Source organism: Arvicola amphibius, chromosome 4, assembly GCF_903992535.2.
Source record: "Arvicola amphibius chromosome 4, mArvAmp1.2, whole genome shotgun sequence".
Taxonomy (NCBI): domain Eukaryota; kingdom Metazoa; phylum Chordata; class Mammalia; order Rodentia; family Cricetidae; genus Arvicola; species Arvicola amphibius.
The window spans coordinates 95,580,271-95,595,729 of record NC_052050.1 but is presented as its reverse complement, the minus strand read 5'-3'; the positions used below and the strand labels follow the sequence as shown (position 1 = coordinate 95,595,729).

The 15,459-nt window shown below is 42.4% G+C and overlaps 1 protein-coding gene across 8 annotated transcripts in view; it reads right to left on the bottom strand.

The window, feature by feature from the left end:
• Rbfox1 (RNA binding fox-1 homolog 1) overlaps positions 1-15,459 on the bottom strand; it is a 365,001-nt gene that overhangs the window by 121,600 nt on the left and 227,942 nt on the right. For 6 of the 8 annotated variants that reach the window (XM_038326053.1, XM_038326056.1, XM_038326057.1 and 3 more), the window contains exon 3: positions 925-1,068. In XM_038326053.1, the coding sequence (XP_038181981.1) occupies positions 925-1,068 (144 nt within the window). Of the gene's footprint in view, positions 1-924; positions 1,069-5,420; positions 5,427-15,459 lie in introns of all 8 variants that reach the window. The other 2 variants (XM_038326060.1, XM_038326061.1) reach the window with 2 other exon arrangements.

The window sequence follows — 15,459 nt, the reverse complement described above, 5'->3', positions numbered from 1 at the left end:
TCTCCAAGCAGCCCACCTTTGTTCGGAGTCAAATGTTAAGGATGTAGTTCTTTGGTCTAATGCACACACGCTTGCTGCCACTCCTGGGGTTCATGGATATACAGAGTAACTACATCTCAAAACACAAAGCGTTATCTGAGCCTCATCAAAGCTATCCTGTGTCACAACTGAGACCAACTAAATGGTAAAGTCCTCCCGTCTCTGGGTGGACTGTTCAAACATCTTCCAGAGACACAAACAGGGTACTAGTGACCTGTGAGAAAGCAAAACCATCCTTAATCCCCTCAGGGTGAGTGGTGGCTTCTGGCTGGTTCTGTTTCACTGTGACGCCTGCCACAGTGCCCTTTGTCATCCTTGGTAGCATGGTAAATACCCTTGAACCTTCATCCAGGAAACTGTATACTTCAAGAATCAAATCAGATTTAGAAACTGGTAGTTTTTGTTGTTGGTGGTGTTGGTGGTGGCAGATTTTGAAGACTAAGCTTAATATAGAACTAGCCATTCCTTGCAGCTGCAGTGCACAGTGCCTGGGGAAAGATGGGGATAGAATCACTCACAGGTCATGGTCATCCTTTTATGTAAGCAGGCAAGGGCATCAACACTTGTTTTAGTTATAACGTGAGGTCCTGGGTTGCTGGATTTGTGATCATCAATGGGCCTTATCATCAGTGGTTTCTAGAGGCAACTCTTTTCTGCTTGCTTTTGAAGTTACTTATTAGAACAAGACCAACTGGCAAAGCACAAACCCCATACGCACAACTAAAATGAGTAAGTGGATCCTGCCACCCCTAAGGGATTCTAGCCACTATAGACCCAGGCATCAGATACTAAAATGCCTTTATCCCACAAGAATATTCCACCTTAGAATGATGAGTTCACAGAACTCCCCAAAAGAGGGAAACTGAGGACAAAGGTAGTACTTACACCAAACATTTGTCGGAGGTCTGGATCCCGGAACCGGAAGGGGATGTTGGACACATGCAGCCGCTTGGGCTGGGACTTGTTTTCTGTGGTTTCAGAAGGTTGTGTCTGGGGCTGGCCGTCAGTCGGTGCTGCATCGTCTGTCTGCTAAAGGAACGAAAGGAAAGCAAAGAACCTGTAAGTTTCCTGTCCCAATGCCACCCCCTCCCCATTTCCCTGTGTGGCAGGACGGTGCCAGACAAAGCTTCATGGCTGTTTGCTTTTATATTTAATAGCAAAGAGTATGTTTTGAGCATCCACTGAGTGTCCAGCCACAGATCTGAGATTCCATATCAATCAAAGCAGTCAAAAGTCTCTGCAGTATAACTCTCACAGTGGGAAGGCATAATAAAAACAATTCATAAATAAATGTAAAGTTGGGAGGAAGGAGACTGACAATGTGGGAAAAATAAAAGGAACAGAGGCTAGGAGGGGCTTGGGGCTCAGGGTAAGTAGTGCAAACTTCATCAGAAAGGGAGTAAAATCATTAAAAATAAGATCATGCATCCCTTAATGCTGTCTGAATTCTTATGCTATTCATATATAAGCACTGAGGCTATCCAGATAAAATATTAATAAATGTCAAAAATTTGCAAAGGCCCTTTGGTGATTTGTCATTCATCCAGAGAGGCAGATGATGGACTTAACTTTTTCTTAGGATGTTAACTTTTTTTTTTGAGACAGGGTTTCTCTGCAGCTTTAGAGCCTGTCCTGGAGCTAGCTCTTGTAGACCAGGCTGGTCTCGAACTTACAGAGATCCGCCTGCCTCTGCCTCCCGAGTGCTGGGATTAAAGGCGTGTGCTACCACCACCCAGCTTTTAGGATGTTAACTTAGCTACTTCATTGTGCAAATCTGTGTTGTCTATTGCCACGGACCCCATTAGATTGTTTAAATTTCAAGTAAATGGGTTTGCTTGCATTTGTTGCATTTGAAATACTCAATAGCTGCATGTAGATAGTACCTATGTTGGAAAAGACAGAAACAGAATGTTCCCATCTGTACGAAAGCTCTGCTGGGCTATGCTGGTGTAGATAGCATAAGGTCATTAGCCCAGCCCATTATTTCTTTTTATTTTCCTCCACACTTGAATAATTAGGATACCACGTTATTGCTCTGGTCAATATAGGCAAGAATTAAGAGAAAAGTCACATTAACTGTTGCAGTTGTGGACAGACACCCAGCTTTTCTGAACTTTCTCTGCAATTAGCATATTCTGCCTGTAGGTGGCAGTAGAGCTGTCCACTTAAGATACATACTTCTTTGAAATTACTGTTGTAGGGTCTTTGCCAAAGATGAAATTTGTGATCAAAAACTCATCCTCCTCTATTTATAAGCAATTTAGAAGCCTATAACTAGGACAGGCATCCAGGTGTAAAATAATAGAGCTTAGAGGCGACAATCTTACATGGTGAAATGTAACAGAAACACCCAAACAACAGGAGCATAATTAGCAATTTTCCCAGCGTCTCTCTGGAGTACTAGGGTATTTTATTTGTGTCCTCCTTTAGACACTGTGAATTACATGTTGACATCAGGGGCTCCTGGTGCCTTGTGCACCATTCATCTACAGTGATTTGGTATCAGAAGCCCTACCAGATGACTTTGCCAACTTTCAAGTGTGACCCTGAAAACCACGATATTTTGTGGAAAATGTGAAGAGGAGGATACTCTAGGAAGTGGAGGAAAACCAAAACCAATTACAATGCAGTGGTTCTTTGTGGGCGTGTGGCCTTTAGTCACACTAACCACTGGACATCCCAAGGCACATTAACGCTGGCTTGTAGAGAGAGGTACTAGGAGAGGCTTAGGGGACAGATTCTGTGCCTAGAGATTGCCCAGCATGTGCAATGACAGAATGATGTAAGGGGGAGCTCCTCATTCTGGGGAGGCTACCTGGAGCCAGACAGAATACATGGGGATGAGCAAGAGAGAAGACTTCAGAGGTAGGTAAAGGTTGTAGACCCAAGAGTCCTGTACACAAACACAAGTGACTGTCAGAAGCCACTTCAAGATGGCAGCCTTCACTTCAAGAAATGAGCTGTGACCAGCATGCTATATGAATGTGCACTGCCTGTTTAATGATTGGCTGATGCAGTGACAGACGGAAAGTGTGAAAGGTTAGTGCACTACTAATCAATGAATAACAAATAAACGAGTAGATATCACGTTTGTCATCTTCGGGCTCTAGTTAAGGAACAGCAATGTAAGCTAGGGAGGAGGCTCACTGGGTGAACTGCTTGCTGTCCAAAGACAAAGGCTTGAGTTTGCTGCTCCAGAACCTACATAAAACTGGATGCAGTGATACATGTCTGTAATCTCAGGGCTCTGACAGGGAAATAGGAGGTGGATGCAGGAGCATTCCTGGAAGCTCAGAGGTTGGTGACATGTAAACACAGCAATGATAAACAAGGAAGAGACACGAACTAACAACTAAAGCTGATCTCTGACCTCCACGTACACACCAACACACACACACACACACACACACACACACACACACACACACACACACCCCATTCTCTAACCCTGAGACCCACACAGAGCAGGAACCATGATTTTCTGTCTTGTAACAGCACATTAGGTTTCACATCAGTGAAAAAGAAATTACTTGTAAATCATGATATTGCTACTTTGCCAAAGAAGAAGGCGGTTTAAGTGTCTTACCACAAGACCCTAAGTTGGCATAAGCAACAGCTAAGACCTTAAGTTTCCAGCCCATTTTCTCCACTGTATTAGAAATTGCTATGTGAATAAAAATTAAAATGACTTTCCCTTCCTCCCAAGAAAGGGACTTAGACTTGGATTTGTGCACAATTGCTGAATGGCTCAGTTTAATAAACCTAATTAGGAATTACAGAGATTATGATTAAACATATTAAACGATTAATAGCATTATGCTGCTCATGTAAAAATTAAAATTAATCATCTCTAGTCAAACAGGACTTTGGAGAAATCTTTGTGGTGTTTCCTTTGATAAAAACATACAATGCTCGATTAATCGTTTTGTGTTGTACACATTTACACAAATACCCATAAATTATTATGTAGGGATACCTATGGCTAAAAGTTTTTACTGAAAATATGTAAAATGAAAAATAAATCCAAATTGTTTTCAAACAAAAAAAAAAAGGTTTGTAAGAAGGAGTGAAGAGGGGAAGAGGGGTGTCATCCTCTATAAAGTAAAAAAGAACAACGAAAAGACCATTTCAAGTTGAGTGTGCCTGTGTCCGATGGGACTCACTGTGCTACAACTAGGGCACCCCATCCAGTGTGCAATCCCACTGCTACCAACCGCTAATCCAGCGCAGGGCATCTTCCATCTCTGCACCTACAGTTTGCTCGTCTGTGACAGGACAATAAATGGCCTATGGCCTACAGGCTTAGCAATATAGGGGCAGGTACAAGAGATAGTAACCTCAGAACAAGGAGCCCCTCATCTTTTATACTGAAGCTAGAGTACTTGTTACTTTTAAGACCAAAAATGGACTTTTCCTGTGTAGTTCTCTTGATTTGTTCAAGGAAAATATCTCTGGAACAAATCTATGCTTTTCTGTGTCCATTAGGGTTTAGAGCTGGCATATTGTCTACATGCATTTGATACAGGCTCATTGAGTAACCCTTGGCACTGCGGGAGTGCGCAGCACCTGTAAAGCTGACAGCTCCTGGAAGGAAATGAGGTCACCATGGGAACTGGACCTTAACCTGCTCTTTTTCTTCTTCTTCCGTATCCTGCTATCTCCAAGTGAATGACCCTCTACACATCTCCCCAAAGTCCTGCTCTCTCATAACTACAGGCTGAAAGTTCTGAAACCACAAACAAGATACAGCTCCCCGCTGTAGAAGCTCTCATTCTCTCACAGCAGTGGGAGGCTGACCAAGACATCTCTGGGTTTGTCTCTGGTCAGATTATCACAAATTTAATGGCTTCAAATAATAGAATATTCTCAAGCTGTAGTAATGAGGATAGAAATCTAAAACCAAGGTGTTCACAGGACCAAGCTCCTTCTTTTTTTTTCTCTCCCATCTTCTGTGTCGGGGTAGCTGTTGGTTTGGGGATCTGTGACCTTCATCTGCCTCTATGTTCACACGTCATCTTCCCTGCATTCCTCCCTCAGGTCTACTCCAGCTGACTCTTCTGACAAAGACACTCATCATTAGGGTTAGAGACCATGCTACACCAGGATGACTTGAGATCATTGCTGTCTCACATCTGCAAAGACACTTTTCCACAGAGATGGCCTCAACTACTCAGTTGACAGAGCTCATATCATCCTATTGAACCATGACAGGTCCCTCATAAACACAGACTGGAAGAGCATATTCAATTAGTGGCTGTGTTTCAGGAATGGCTATGTTATTTCTTAGGACTATGTCTGTACACTTGGACACTCTCCGAAGAACTAGCCTCTAACAAAAGCCAACAGAAAGGAGAATGTTCTAGCCTGGACAGAGATGAGACAGGTACCTTCCATTCACCAGGCCAGGCTGGTTACCTCCCCTTATGTTCTTGGTTATAGATAGAGATGCCTGTCCCCTCTGCCAGGGTGAGAAACTCTATATCAGTTTATAGAAAGGTCATCAACACTCTACAGTTTAGTCTGAAAATGAATAAAATGGTAATTACTCCTCCGTTGCAGATTTTTCTGAATAAGACGGTTATGGCTAAGCCTCCACTTAGCAAGCCTCATGTCATTCATGACCTTGATCACATGTGACCTTATGTCACTCATGGTGGCCACCAACAGTGCTCGTCTCAGGTTTGTTCTCAGCTTCTCTGGACCAAGGACATATACAGCTCTGAGATCAAACAGCCTTCTACCCACACAGGAAGACTCACAGACCCTCTGCATTGGAGATCCATTAACTCTGAGAGGCAGGTTGCTCAGAAGCACTTGGCAGAATTTCTGAACAAGTGCATTAAGACTCACCATGCCTGGTTTCATGTTGGCCCACTGCTGCAGAACCCTTTCAGGAGGCAGGCTGTGGGCTAAAGAATCTTTCTTAATAAACAAACTCCCCAGGTATTGGCACAGGTTCTAAATGTTAAGAAAACACCACTGGCACTTTAATCTCCTGAAGATCACTTAGTGTTTCCACAAAGACCTTAATAAAGAACCGTGGGGCTCCCTCCACCGTAATCGCTCCTAATTCAATGAATAGCTCTGAGCAACCCACGGTTAATCCTAGTGAAATTGGATTTTGATATCGACCAATCCAGGGATGACTGTTTGAGAGAATACACATAGAAATGGGGTCCTTCAAAGTCTGTCCCTGCCCCAGTGTTCCTTCAGGTTACTTAGACACTGTAGAGTCAACTGGCACCCCCGATGGGTACTATGTAACTGGGTGTAGAAGCATTGGGTAGGGGCTGTTTATGGATATCTCTGAGTTAAAAACCTCATCCTCCACAGACTAATCAAGCTGAGTAAGCCCTACTGAATCTTAGATTCCCCAGATACTGACGAGCCCAGGAGACTTTGAGGCTCATGAGTGCTACAGATGAGTTAAAGCTGAGGACGCTTGAGCAAAGCATGGTAGATGGAAACCTACAAGAGAAATCAGAATTCAGAGAGGAATGGGAGCTCTTTACCGCAGCAGCCAGCCAAGGATAGGGAACGGGCAACAATTAGAAAAAAGCAAGAACCAAGCTATATTTGGTGGGAATTAAAAATACATGTATGCATAACCCAGTACTAGATATAGCTCAAGGGTGCCGAGGAAGCACACTTGGGTAGCCCTGAACAAAAAAAAAAATAAGATGTGGGCAGCAGATGTAATTTTATAATGTCTGGAAGACACGTGTTTTTAAGAGTGTAATGCAATATGAAATCAATCTTATGCATACATTCATTTTAACTATTTAAAGCATAGTATTGTGATACACCATCAGTGCAAAGGGCAGTTAAAGTATTTTTCTGCACTAAGTTTTTGACATTTACTGTATACTTTGTGCTTCTGGGTCCTAATCTCAGGAGGATACATTGATTTCTTATTAGAAATCTTTGATCTATATTTAAGCTTCAAAAAAAGATAGTTGAATATCCAGCTTTTTCACTTACAGTTCAAAAGTCCCAAATGACTGAAACAAGGGTCAGTACTTTCATTTAAGACAAAGTTTAATTAAATTAAAAAATCTGTCCCATCAGTCTTAATAGGGCACTTTCAGATGCTCAAAGGTAACATGAAGGATCCCGTAATGATATTTCTAATCCCTACAACTTGTGAAAAACTTGCTTTATAGGACAAAGAAGTGGGAAGGATGTGGACAGAATTGAGGTCACTGATGGCCTCACCATGAATTAGGTCATTCACGAGTTCATGGGGAGGCTACTATGACACCAAGACCTTCCACAGGAGTTCAGAAGTAGAAGAGCAACAGCCAGTGACACTGGACAGCATGTGAGAAGTCCACCTGCCATTTCCGGCCTGGGATGAGATGACGGACGAAGGACAGAAGCCCAAGAATTAAGGAACTGGAAAATATAAAGGTTCAAGAAAGAAAGGCCATCTTTATGGCTGGAATTTGTTCCTTTACCCAGTGATCCCTAAGCTGGGCTTCAGACACCCAGGGGCCATAACATTACACGTGGATATTTGATCCAGTGTTTGCTGCAGAGAGAGAGAGAGAGAGAGAGAGAGAGCTTAAAAACATCATCGTCTACATGACAAATCACAGGTATACAACATATCCAACATTCCAGAGATTAAATCAGTGTGCAGGAGATAGTAAGAATGAAGACAGGGATTCAAGGGAGACAAGCAGAAGGATGGGGAGAGGAGAGGAATATATGCAAAAATAGAGGTAGGTATGGATTCCCTTCAGAGTTTGAGCTGTGTTCTCAAAGGGGGTCACTTAGCACTGTAGAGTCAACAGATCTGCCATCTTTTAAAGAACAAGCATTGCAAATAACACCCATCTCACACACAGCTTGTGTCTCCAGAGCCTCTGTTGTCTGTGGCTCTTGCTGGGATCATGAGTGCTATTATTTGTTACTATTTCTACCATCACCTAAATATATGTTTCTTAACCCACTTCTGTGTTCCTGGACACACTGAGGCTAGATACCCTTTGCATAGGGTGTAAGTGTTGTGTGTGTGTGTGTGTTGGGGGATGCATGTGTGTATTCCAATATTTGTACAAAATCTCAGGAAGTTTCCAAGCTTCCTGGGGGATACGTAGATGCCACATCTAAAAGCAACAAAGGACATCCACTTGCTTTTGCCATGCCCCAGACTGAGGCAAATGGTTGCTGACTGTCAGTGACTTCAACTGCTACCATTCAGTGCTGGTTTATAAGAAAACATGGAAATGGGTAAGAGACAGAGGGATTTGAAAGCTCTGCTCAGATACCATGAGCTGGGGATATTAAAAGAGGTCCCCATGCCTTATGGAATCATCAGAGCTGCTTGGAAGGCTGAAGCTCAGAGAAGTGAAGTTGGCTGTACAAAGATACACGGCTAGAACCCTGGAGGATTTCGGGTTCCAGGTACTGACTTGTTTTCAGCCTGTCACAGCCTCTCTCAAGGGGAAGGCAAAGATGTTGCAGGAAGTCTGAGAACAGGACAGAAGACATGTACAAAGCACACGTGAAGGAGTAAAGATTCCACTGCAGTTTCTGTGCAGGAGCTCAGTGCTGTGGCCAGGACGAGATCTGTGCTAACCCAGCTGCTACCAAGCCAACATGTCCAGGCTCCTTCAGACACCTCCTGTGCATCTCTCTCTCAAAGCTTCTCTTAGGCTCTTATTAGTCATAATTATTTTTAGTTTACCTTAAAAAATCTTTCCATTTTTTTCACATTTAAAGATGCATTGTTTACTCATGTGTTTGTGAGCGAGTCTACATGTGTGAATGTACCCACGCATACAGGTGTATGAGGGGCCAGAGGAAGGCGCTAGATCCCCTGAGACTAGAATTAAGGGGCAGCTGTGAGCTGTCTGCTGTAGATGCTGGAAACCAACCCCTAGTCTTCTGTAAGAGTAGCAAGTATTCTTAATTGCTGAGTCATCTCTTTGGGCCCCAGGCTTGAGCTTAATTATCACACTATCCTGGTAGACATCTTCAAGGTAACGTAGTTTTCATACATTTACCTGGCACATAGTAGCCCTTCATATGGCTTTCCTGAGTCATTCTAGTCTGTCTCTTTAGGTCAACCTATCATCTATGTACATGTTTCCCAAGCTCTGCCTTCAAGGCTTGGACAAGAACAGCAAATGGTTTCCTTTCCACAAGACTGGCAAACACGCAGCATCTTTCCTCTCTGGCCAGTTCCTTCCTTCTCTGTATAACACTCTTCGCACTAATAAGTAAGAAATAATACTTCTGAAGAGTCTACTGCTTTTCACCTGTCTACCAGTCAAGTTGTTTCTTAGAGGTGGAGAAACTTGTAAGAGTCTTACAGGCTTGATTTGATTACGTTGACAATATTATCTGAGCAATGGTTGAGGGCCAATGCGCTGTATTTTGTACCAAATTGATTTGTGTAACAAACACTTGCTTTGTCTCTTCTAGTAGCCTGACTAGTGGGTCTTGATTCAGCCTGTGATGCTAGGTGCCGGGTGAATTTGCACAGTCCATGCTTGTTCTCCCCCCCCCCCGCCTCTCTCTGCAGAGAGGAGCAAGGCCAGAGCAAAGGCTGGAATAATTCAATACATTGTGCTAGAAACTCAAAAAAAATAATATCACATAGCTCTGCAATATACCTATTTGATTTGATTTGTAAACCTGATAAAAAAGCAATTGAAAAAAAGTTCAGGGGGAAAAATATATACGTTCTAAGCAAAACTGCAACCATATTGAATGTGTACAAGGAACCAAGAAAGGGAGAAGGGAGGGGCTGGAAAATCAGGCGCATCCAATCAACTTCCTGCCTGCATTAAACAATATTGCACATTCTCCATTTAAAATGGAGAAAGACTGTAAAAAGTTATTTTCCATTAAAGCAATAATAGCATACCAGGGGATATAAATTAAAACTCATGTCTCTGGATTTCTCACAATCTTACTTCAAAACGGGGCTGCAAAGAGTCTCCGAGCTTCCTGCCCTTTTCATTTTAGCTCTGTAGGCAAACAAATAAGTTAATCACATAGCTTTGGATATAGTTAATACCTCATTCCCAGTTCTGTAGGGCCAATTCTGTACCTGGGCAAGGCACACTTAAGAAATACATTACATTTCCCCAATCTCAAATAAATTCAATGCTCAGCTCAAATGATGGATTCCTCAGAAAGAAGGACGGGAGGCACGAGACAGACTGACTCTAGATTCCTTTGCTCTTTTAGTCTTCTGAAAATATAGGAAGAACGCAAAAGGCATTGGGGACTCCACATCACTAGAGGACATGGATGTCAAGGTGACCATATTAATCTTCCCTGGCTGCTGAAACCAAATGCCACCAATGAGGTGCAATGTGCATTTATGTCTCATTGTTTGGGAAATTGGACCTGTAAAACCAAGGATTACAGGTCAGTACCTTCTTTCTATGTCTTCACAGGTCAAAGGGAGTATATCTCTATACTCTCTCTTTTTGTAGGAAAGCATTAATTCCCTCGTGGGGACCTCATCCTCATGAATTTATGTAACCAATTACCTCTGCAACACCCAGTCTCCAAATATCATCCCATCAGAGATAGGGACTTCAATGTAAAAAAGGCATAGTAATATAGGTGAGGAGAACTCAGAGATACTTTGGGATAAGAAAGCATGTTTGTCTTATAGAGAGACAAGGGTGTCCTAACGTTATCGATCATTCAGGATACATCTATCGAGAACTCTGAACAGGTGAAGCATCACAGTGTACCAGAGCCATGGGTGACCAGATGATACAGAAAGTGATTTTACTGACTCTCTGAATTCTGAAGCCTAGGCCTTTCATGTCATACACAAAAACTCAAAATGATACTGCCAGCAGCTATACTAAATGACATTATGCTTATTACAGTTCTGGCTACTGACTACTGGCATCAATAAGATAGTACCTGTGTTGCTATTCGATACCCTCTATGCCAGTGTCAGCCACTTCCACACCTAACTGAAGGAACATCATTCTCCACAGAATCTTGTTTCTGCTTTCTGGAATCCTAAGGATAAGTCTTTCAATTTTCTAGATCAGTCAGCTCCAGATAAAAGAGCTGGCAGATCCCCTCTGGCTTGAACACCTATCCTCCTCAGTAGTGACTCTCTTGCAGCTAAAACCCTCCCTGCCCAAATAGCCTGATTGTCTTCAATCCTGGAGATTAAAAAAATTCCAAGATACATCAAGCCTCTATTAGAAAGGAAAAAATGTTTTTATTGAAATCTCAATTGCACCTAGCTCAAAGATTTCTCCTTAATGTATTATGCAATATTGAAATGAACCAAATGTTAATTCTATACATTATGGTAATTTCCTAGGACTGAGAAAACTGCCAAAAGCACAATTCAGTTATAGAACCTGGAGATGAGTCTAAAAATGGAGCTGATCTCAGTAAAGATCCAGGGTTTTCCTGACTAATTGCCTCTCATTCTTTATATGTGATTCAGTCATAGAAACCAGTGTTCCAAGCATTTTGTTCTAAAACTGGGTTTTATCCCCAATATACACCAGGGCAGATTGTTACTATCTGTGTGAACTGTGATAGCTTTATTCACACAAATAAGGCAAGAGTCCTGCCATGGAAATTGCACCATTTCTTGCAGTGACATGACTTGGCTTGCTTTCAAACGGCAAATCCCATTTCTCAGTGGGCTTACTTCTTCCACACTGTAGTGTGGGGGGAAAAGTCAGTACACTGTATGCTGGAAAACAGAAGTGCTGAGAAACTGACTTGTGACATACGTGTTTGTGCCTTCTTTCTCATGTGTTCTTCAGCCTCAAGGTAAATAGTTTCACTATGTGTGCCATTCTGTAACTGATACATATTGATGCAGCCTCAGTAACGTGTTGAAAAATGAACTGTGACCTTATCTGCTTTCTCATAAAACTTTATTTATAAAAGCAGACAGTGTGGGCTAGATTTGTTCTACAGGTCATAGCTTTCCATGGTCTGAGTCTATAATTCTGCACATGTTTATCATTTAGAAAGCACCTGTTGGTATTATTAAAAATGTTTGCGATTGTTAGAGGTAAGAATGAGAAGACATTGGGGAATATATTCTGGGAAATTAGGGAATATACTCTGAGAAATTGGGAAATATACTCTGAGAAATTGGGGAATATACTCTGAGAAACTGGGAAATTTCTCATTCTAAAAAGTGGGATGATAAGAAGCCATGTACCTAAGAAAATGAGTGCACAGTGAATGAAGGACTTTGGACTGACAATCGAGTCAGAGGAGCTGAGAGAAGAAGCCTTAGGGAAGACTCGTTTATTTAGTGCACAGTCATCATGAATGACATCACTGAAGCCCGAACCTTCGGTGCCATTGAGGACCAGGTCCTGTCATGTATGGTGGCATGAACCCATAATCCCAGTAGTTGGGATGCTGGTGTACTGGTGGAAATTCAAGACAGCAAGGCCTATAAAATAAGTTTCAGGCCATTTCTGGGTTACAGTGAAAGGCCCTGTCATAAATACAAAAACAAAGCTGTTGGAAAGGTGGCCGAGGTGGGGGTTAAGAGCACATGCTGCCTTTATAAAGGATCTGAACTCAGATCCAAGAATCCATGTTTGGCAGCTCATAATGAGCTGTAACCCCATTTCTAGGGGGATCTAATGCCTCTAATCTTTGATGACATCTGCACACACATAATTAAGAATAACTGAAAAATAAAGAATAGGAAGAAGAGAAAGAAGAGGAGAAGCAAAGAGGATAAGGAAAAGGAAAATAAAAAGAAAGGACAGAAGAAAGATGAGAAAAAGAATCATCTACTGCTCTGGTCGTCCTCCACTAGCTATTTACAGAATCCATGCCTTTGGTGCCAAGAGAGGTAAGTGGTAAGATCTGAGCTGGAAGCATGGAGCTGTGTGACTGTGAATAAGCCACTTACTTTCTCTGAGTCTATAAACCTTTGTTTCCAGTGAAAAGGCTTAGTGGATGACAACACCTGCCCTTGACATCAAAGAGAAATTCATAAAATTTTGTTTTAGAAAGCAGTTTGGCAGTTTCAAGGTACCCCTGCATCTGTAGCCAGTCATTTCTACACCTTACTGTTTGAGGCAGAGTCTCTCACTGAAGGTGAAGCTCACCAATTTGACCACAAGCTCCAATGATTCTCTTGTCTCTATCACCAACGATCTGGGATTATAGATATATGTCACCATAACTGTCTTTTTTGTGGGTTCAGGTTCTAGGCATCTGAACTCAAGTCCTCATATTTGATGGAAGCACTTTCTTATTCAGCCACCACTACAGTCCTAGTCAAACATTACTGACTGATCATCTTCCATGTAGTGCGAGCAGGTATGACATGCTAGTGAGAGATATCTATTTTTAACTACACTCCTATCTACCTTCAAAAGCAAAGCGATATGGAAGACAGATTCTAAGGCTTGGGATGGATCTCCTGGGTCTTAGATTGTTCTTGCATCTCTGGACTGCCCTTGGCATGGAAGACAAACTTTTTTCCCCAAAGTAAAACTTCTCTCCAGAAAAACACTTCTATTTTGAAGGGGACAGGGTAGCAGCTGGAGGCAGGAGGTATTTCAAATGGCTTCTCTGATTGAAATTGTGCAAACCTTCCTTACAGACCTTGGGTTGCCCCAGTTTCTATGAGGATATGATTGAAGGGAGAAAGATGTAGATGGATGGATCACAATGCAGTTGCAAAGCTGAACTCCTTGGCAGATGGAACACACTGATGGGGATTTGCTGTTCTCTCTGATGAGTCAATGTTTCCACCTTTCTACTGAATTTTAGACTCTAAGCAGAGTTTACACTCAGCCTTGTCCCTCTGCTTTTCCCGACATTTTATCTGTGCCTAAACTGTTCACAAAAGGTCTCTGACTGATCTCTTAGACTGGCTACGTGGAAATAGGATTACTTCTTTTCTAAGTAGGCAGCAGCCATTCCCCATTGAGCAATAAAATAAAATATAAAACAGGATAAATTTATTCACTTTTGAAAGTGAGAGAGAGGAAAAAAATCCTTTTAAGAAGAGTAACAGTGAAATCCATTTAACATAACAACCTAGAACATTAACCTGGAATGGGGAGCCCATCCATACTACTGCATACTTATCGTGTATGTGTTACCATGCCCTTCTCAATGTCCTCTTAAGAAGGCAATGGGATTGGCTCTGCCATTTGCTTATGGACCAGAGTTTTCAAAATATTGAGAACTGCAGAGTCCAGATCCCTGTTCTTTATTCAAGTTGAGTTGGCTTGGTCTGGGGCCTATGATGAAATGCTAGGGCGTGTTCTGTGAGCTCCAGTGTACTGCTAAAGCCTGATTATCAGAGATTGTTGGAATCTGCTGTGGAGATAGTCTTTAATAAAAGATTATGAATATATACAGGAAGACTAGGGAGATGGCTTGATTGGTAAAGTACTTGCGTTGCAAGCATGATAACCTAAGTTTGAATCCATAAAATCCCAGAAAATTTGGGTCACAGCATGTGCTATAATCCTAGCTCTGGGAAGGTTGATCCAGAAAGGTCTCTGGAACTCACTGGACAGAAGACCTAGTAGAGCAGATGAGTTTGATTCAGTCAAAGACCCTATGCCAAAAAGCAAGGCAGAAAACAATTGAGGGAGTCACTCAACGATGACTTCTGGCCTTCATGTGCATCACATGCAGACATGTGCATATACATCGATGTGTACACATGTATACACCTATACAAATGTGTGTGTACATCAAGCACAAAGTCAGACAGGCACATAATGCACAAATGTCCTGGATTGCCAAACCTCACCACATTCCAGTTCTCATACTAGATTTCAGTAAGTTGTAGTGAAGACTCCAAGCCTGGACCACTAGACCCAACTTCCATTTTCCCTTGCATTCTATCTGTATGGTATACATTCTACACTGTGGTTTCAGCTATTTGGGAAGCTTAAACAAAAAGATATCAAGTTCAAGAGCACCCTGGGACACAAAAGAAACTCAAAGCCAGCTGAGCAGCTAAGACTCTGTCTTAAAATATAATGTGTGGGTCTGGCAAGTTGCTCAGGGGATAAAGGATGTTTTTTTCACAAGCCAAGTGAACTGACTTTCATCCTCAGCTCCCACATAATGGTGGAAGGAGGGGACCATTGCACACTGCTCCTAATTCTGCATGCACCGGGAGGAGGGGACCATTGCACACCACTCCTAACTCTGTGTGCACTGGGAGGAGGGGACCATTGCACACCACTCCTAACTCTATGTGCACTGGGAGGAGGGGGCCATTGCACACCACTCCTAACTCTGTGTGCACTGGAAGTAGGTAATCATTGCACACTACTCCTAACTCTGTGTGCACCAGAAGGAAGGGACCATTGCATACCACTCCTAACACTGTGTGTGGTGATGGGGTGTTGGTTGTTTACAAAAAGATGTTCTACCATCATTGAGGACCATGATAACTCTGTGAAGTGG